The sequence below is a fragment of the Hippopotamus amphibius genome, chromosome 14 (assembly GCF_030028045.1).
Source record: "Hippopotamus amphibius kiboko isolate mHipAmp2 chromosome 14, mHipAmp2.hap2, whole genome shotgun sequence".
In the NCBI taxonomy this organism is placed as follows: domain Eukaryota; kingdom Metazoa; phylum Chordata; class Mammalia; order Artiodactyla; family Hippopotamidae; genus Hippopotamus; species Hippopotamus amphibius.
Window position 1 is genome coordinate 75,824,890 of NC_080199.1, and position 6,316 is coordinate 75,831,205.

At 44.1% G+C, this 6,316-nt stretch overlaps 1 protein-coding gene and 2 non-coding genes across 4 annotated transcripts; all 3 read right to left on the reverse strand.

Annotated features, from left to right (window-relative positions):
- Positions 1-1,942: 1,942 nt before the first annotated feature.
- Positions 1,943-5,914, reverse strand: RPL21 (ribosomal protein L21). 2 transcript variants are annotated; one of them, XM_057707699.1, is made up of 6 exons: positions 5,789-5,914; positions 3,831-3,909; positions 3,450-3,511; positions 2,850-2,962; positions 2,178-2,328; positions 1,943-2,068 (listed from the first exon to the last, which is right to left on the reverse strand). In XM_057707699.1, the coding sequence occupies exons 2-6, from the start codon at positions 3,895-3,897 to the stop codon at positions 1,979-1,981; spliced, it is 483 nt and encodes a 160-aa protein (XP_057563682.1). In that variant the 5' UTR covers positions 3,898-3,909; positions 5,789-5,914; the 3' UTR covers positions 1,943-1,978. The 2 variants fall into 2 exon arrangements, with proteins under 2 accessions (XP_057563682.1, XP_057563683.1); XM_057707700.1 differs by lacking the exon at positions 5,789-5,914 and adding an exon at positions 4,570-4,588.
- On the reverse strand, positions 2,679-2,805 carry LOC130836053 (small nucleolar RNA SNORA27). The gene has a single exon (XR_009049115.1). It is a non-coding gene; the product is annotated as a small nucleolar RNA SNORA27 (small nucleolar RNA).
- On the reverse strand, positions 3,066-3,136 carry LOC130836046 (small nucleolar RNA SNORD102). Its single transcript, XR_009049109.1, has one exon. It is a non-coding gene; the product is annotated as a small nucleolar RNA SNORD102 (small nucleolar RNA).
- Positions 5,915-6,316: the final 402 nt, after the last annotated feature.

Below are 6,316 nucleotides of genomic sequence, written 5' to 3' on the forward strand. Positions count from 1 at the left end.
CATTTCTCTCCTTAAAATGCTTTAATCAGGGATGGTTCACCTATGACTCAGGGTGAGTGAAGGACAAGCAGGAATTCCACCAAATGAACCAAGCAAAGTGAGGTATTTCAGGCAAAGGCAAGTCATGTGCAGAACAACTGGGGCAATACAGAGCAGCTCCATAAACACAATTTTCCTAATAGCTAGAGCCATCATGGAGGAGAACAGGACATAAAGAGAAAAACAGTTTCGTTGGAACCAGACTATAATTACCTGTACCTGAGAAACTAAATTATTATGAGTTATACATTAGCTGGATTTCTAAAACATTCCTGTTGTGGAGGGAAACTGCACACTTCTCAACATACAGACCATGAAGCTGTTACTGATACTCACTATGCTACATCATGTTATGTGTCTTACATGCGTTCTCATCAAATCTTCACAGCCCCAGGGGCGGGGCGGGGCAGGGGGCACTTTCATTAACCTTTGCAAAGGCATTGGAAGTGACACACAGGTTAAGCAATATGCAATACAGTAAGAGGATCAGTAAACATGAAGCCAAACAGTTTACAGGAGAAATCAGAGTGACTAAAGGGGCAGGACTGAAGAAATGGCTATGAAAGATACTCATGAAACACAATTTTTAAATATGCTAAGTGACTTCAACTGGGTGAATAAGTGGTACCATTAACTTAAATTGAAAAACACACAACAGGAATGCCAACTGATGCAATTTATAAGGTTTTTCCTATAAATTGTTTTCTGTGGTGGCGAACAATTTCTTTTGACCAACAGTCATGTTTAAACATAACCCTCCACCACTAGATGTGAATCTTTAAGGGCAATTAATAACCACCATTTATTGAGTTAGGTTAGGTATTCAAGATTCAAAGCCAGGGTTTGCTGGATTCCAAAGCAGCCCTATTACCATCACTTTACTAGATAAAACTGAAGGCCACTAACACTGGGTTTTTACCTATTCACAGCATTTACTAAGATTACAAATAGGTTCTTGTCCTCAATTCTAACAGTGAGGTGAGAAAACTCAGTTTCTAGTCAAGGTTTCCATTTTAAATAAACTTGCTACAGGTTATCATCACAGAATACAGAAGGCAGGGAGATGGGATGTGATCCGTTCCCTACTGGATGTTTACCACATTCAATTAAAAGTAACCAGGAAGTAACAAAACCTAGAATGTGCCCCACCTAGACAAAATAGCTTTAAACCATTCCCATTAATATGAAGCAATATAACACTGATGACTGAGATCTGATTATGCAGTCAGACTGCCTGGGGTTGACTCTTTGTCCAACACCACGAACCTGTAACCTGGGGCAAGCTACTTCTGCCTCAGCTTCCTTTCATGTAAAATGGGCAAAGAGAACTTATTCCAAGTCTTTTATGAGTACATTATGTAAAGTGCTTAGAACATCACATAACATATTAGATGCTATATAAACGCTTATCATCACTTTAAATAAAAAAAGGTATTCTAGTTTTTAACACTTCTGAGCCCTGCTGCATGAAAGGTCTAAACAATTCAGAACTAGCATGTAACTCACAAAGGACCAGGAGGGGGCTTTAAACAATGTATTTTAAATAGCAGCCTTCAAAGTTCCTGATCCTCAAAACACAGCTATTTATGATGCAATCATGCCTCATCAACTTTTCCTGAGCTTAACTACAATGCAACAGATAACCTTTCATTTATTTGTTGTAAATTCTTTTTTCATAGAGGCTTAGAGACTATATTCAAACTAGTACAAATATTTCATAAATAACACCTGGCAGTTTATTAACCAATGGCATACACTGCACAACAAACTACCTCACATCTTTCAGAAAGAAAAATTGCTAAATTTGAAAAAACATCATCCACTGAATTTGGACACAATTAAAATGTGATTTAAATACTTCTTTGGGGAGGGGACACACACTTCTACTCAATGAAGAGAAACATTTGCAGAGTCCAGGCCTTTATTTTCTTTACACCCATCATGCCATGAACTCGTAGGGAATGGGCTCCAGCAGCTCAGGCTCCTTTCCATTAGTTCTCACGAAGTGTGCTTCTCTGGGTGGAGCAGGCTATTAAAAAAAAGCAAGGGAATTATTAAAAGCACTGTAACAATTTCAAAGTGCTCCCAGAACTACTAACATATGCAACACCAAGAAACCCACCAAGCACTCCACTCACCTGGCGCTTCAGCTGAACCCAAGTACCCTTTTCTTTGGCTTCCTTCTTTTTCTGATCATTTTCCTTCACCCGTTTCAGGAAGCTATCTCGGCTCTTAGAGTGCTTAATATGCTCGATACGCACATTAATTCTCTTGGCAAGAATCTTGCCCCTGGAGAGAAGAAACTCTTAAGTGCTTCATCAAAAACACAGCTAAAATTCAGAAAATTCTTTTGACAGTTTCATTTATTAATTAAATCATGAACTTTTTAACCCACAGATAGAATAAATCAACAAGGTGATGGTGTATTTACAATCATTTATTAAATCTTACTGAATGGGGCCTTGAGGCAAACATCCCCACTTTCAAGCTCTCTTTTGATGAGGTGATAGACTCTGAAATACCAAACAATTTAAGCAAAACCAGACCAATAAAATTTACAACTTATTAAAATTTTTACACTCTGAAAACTAGAACTGCTTAGTTAACAAACCCCACAAGACTTTCCAGTAAGTTTATTATAATGTTTCCTCTGACAGGTTACAAGACAAACACCTAGTTTGCTTGAGTTTTAAAAGGGTATTTCCTTTGCCCCACTTGAATGACCAATAAAGACATAAGTCCAATTGGCAAAGTGAAAGGGGGGTGTGAGGGAATACTAAGTAGCCACAAACAACTATGACTTTACTTACTTAACTTGTTTGTTTACAATGATGCCAACAGCATGCTGGGTAACATTGTAGACTCTTCCAGTTTTGCCATGGTAACATTTGTGGGGCATTCCTTTTTGTACAGTGCCCATTCCCTGTTAAGAAAGTAGATAAATGTTACGCCTGCAATTTCCCCTTCCTTTTAAACCCAACATAACTAAGATATTCTAAGACTTTTTCTTTAGATGGCAACTCAAGAGCTTTCAGAGCCGGTGAAATGTCATTTTCACGTTGCTTTAAGCAATCAAAAAGACAATCATCATTAAGCTCCAAAGTGCCAAGACACGTTTAAATACTAATTCACACGATCCTCCCCCCTTCCCCCAATTTTTCCAATAGCTGTTAAAAACAAGTAATGAGAAAATTCTTGGACTCAAGAATAGCACTTTAAAAACTTGTTTGTGAAAGTAAAACTAAAATAGCCATTTTATACTCTCACGGGCTCTTTTTCAGGAAATGGATTTCCCCCCAATTGGGGAGATATAAAAGACGCAATACATACTATTCAAATTTCAACATTAAACACAACTTTTCCAAATTCTAATGATATTCTGTAGTTATTTCTCCAATTTTATAATTTACCTTGATATCTACAATATCACCTTTCTTGTAGATTCGCATGTATGTGGCCAAAGGAACAACTCCTGCAAAAAAACAAACAAATATCCTCAATATAGTCAATATCAAGATTAAAAAGTCAACAGTAAAAGAAACATATCATCTTACTGGCTTTCAACACACACCACTTTTTGATAGCTATGTGTACTTTAAAAATCTTGCTAGTAGACCATTTTAGAAGTTCTACATAAAATTTATGCTTTTAATTTACTGCAAAATAAGTTAGAGATCGATGCTGATTAATTAATGCCATTTATTAAGAACATATTATATGAACCACAATACATAGGTAATAAAACACAAACGTATGCCCTGCTTGCTCCCAAGGAGGGTGGATGTACTCACCATGTTTTCTAAAAGGCCTAGAGAACATGTAGCGGGTGCCCCTCCTCTTCCCTTTTGTGTTGGTCATTTTGGCGAATTACTGAAACCAGAAAGTATAAAACAGTCAAATACAATTGCAAAATCGACATCTGCCCCTTTAACCAAAAAACGTGTAATTACAAACACACTCATTTCAGTACCAACATCAAAACCATGCAACTATCTAAAAATAAAAAGCTGGCTCATGAATCAATAGTTCTTATAAATGGTAAAATCCAGTAATTTTACCAAGTAAGATTTCTGCCAAAATTGCCTAAAATTCCTAAGAAACAGAACTGGATTTTAGAACCCAAACCAGTACCTTCCCTGTTAGAATATAAAAACACAACAGGACCTCTGCCACACTACATCTGTAGAACCCAGCTTAGACTGCCAAGAGACTGGTATTACTAACTAGAAGGCAGTTCATTGTTGCAAAGCACGACAAAACTCAGTCTTGCATTTTTAAACAACAGATTAAACCCGTCATCAACCTACAGATTTCTCTTATACAGCGTCTAATAACTGTCAAAAATCTTTAACTCACTTCTTATATCTTTTCTCAGTTGTTTACCAGGAAATGTGAGGCTTTACAGCCACTGACCTGACTTTGACGTAGGTTTTGTCACTTATTTGCTGGGAAACCTACATTTAACCCTCGATCCTCATATGTAAAACGGGGTTAATACTTTTACAATCAACTAAGGTAATGTCCAAGTACCTTTTCCACGTAACTTGTGTGGCAAGGAGACAGAAGAATGTTTCCGTTAACCCGTCAAGGCCAAACCACTGTTACAGCGAAAGCACACTTCACTTTAAATGGTAAGAAGGCTATCTATCAAGTACAAGTACTGTTTAATTTTCAAGTCTACGTCTGCATTAAGTTCATAAAGGAGGAGACATGCCCTATGCTCTGCAGGTCAACTCAATCAAAGGAGTCACGAAGTGGCAGCATCAGTAATGGAAGTCATTTCTGACCCCAGAGCCCACACTCCTTCCACGAGACCCATTTTCCAAGTTAGAAATCCATCACGACCCAACACGCACATAATTGAGTGCGTTTTTAACAATACTTAACGTCCCTGGCAGTGACGCTTCGTATACACCACCACCAAAAGTGGGACCCACTACGGGGCGCAACCTGCAGTTGACTCAACTCTAACAGCTGCCAAAAACTACACAAGAAGATGCAAAACTAAGACCAAGTAGTTATTCAGTTAACGTTCCCCCTAAACCCCTAAATCAGAAACAGCTATTCAGGAATCCCTTCGCTCAACCCTTACTACTCTGGTGTTAACAGGACAACACCAGCGGCAAACAAAATATTTTTCCTTTTGTGCGACTGCGGTCCCGGGAAAAAACTAAAGCGACCGGAAACCATTCCCTGCGTCCACAGCGCGTGCGCCGGGGCTCCTCGTGCAGGTCGACTCAGCCGGCAGCGCGGCTCTGCCTCCGACGGCGACCCCAGAGCTCCGCACACTCGCACCAGGCCTCCCGGGAGCGTGGAAGCGGCGCCTGGTTTCCGGCCCGTTCCCGCTGCCCCCAAGGCCCTGCCTCGCCGCGCCCCAGCTCAGGGTCTATCCCAGGAGCTGAGAGACCACGTGGAAGGCGCTCGGGAGGCACGCGGCCCCGGAGCCCGTCCGAGACAGCCCGGGGGAGTGGGGCCGAAGCCGAGGCGGCGCGGGAAGGGCCGATTCCATTCCCGGCGCACCCGAGTCGCCTCGGCCTCGTTTCTCCCGAGCCCATCGCTCCGCTGGGCCGCGGCGCCGCAGCCGCGCGGGACGGACACAGCTCCCCCGGCCAGGCCGGCGGGCCCCAGACAGCCCCCACCCCGCTCCCCAGCACTCCAACGCACGGCCTCCGCGGCCGCAGGGCCGGCCCTCACGCCTGAGGGGCCGCAGGAGGCACGCCGGGCGCCGGGAGCCACGCGCGGGCCGTACCTGGAAGATGGCGGTTCCGGCCGAAAAGAAGGAGGCGGGGCCGCGCGCGCGCCTTACAAGGGCCCGCGGGCTGCCCGCGGCGCCGCCTGAAGAGACGCCAGCCGACAAGCCCCTCTCTCCTGGGGAAGGGTGTCGTCCCCGAGAGCCAGGAGCGCCTGTGAGGATCGTCTCCCCTCCTGCGAAAAGCAGGTAACAGTCCGACACCAGCCGACGCTGGGATCTGGCCAGACAGCCCGGAAAGGGGCCTTCGAGGGCGTCCCACGAGCGCCGATGCCCCGGGCGTGCTGACGTCAGCGCCGCGTCAGACGCTGCGCCGGAAGCGGGCGTGTGCGTGCGTCCTCGGGCGCCGGGGCGCGCCTGGCCGGCCCTGCGTCGCCTGAGCTCCGTCTGCGCTCGTGACCGCAGTTTGCGGGAGCGGTTACGTGCGCGTGGACGCTACGTCATGGCGAAGAAGGCGTGTTGTTCGCTGTGTGTGTCCAGTTTCAAATGCTCTTAGTGCGTCAGCACGCTGCGCACCTGCTGGCAGGT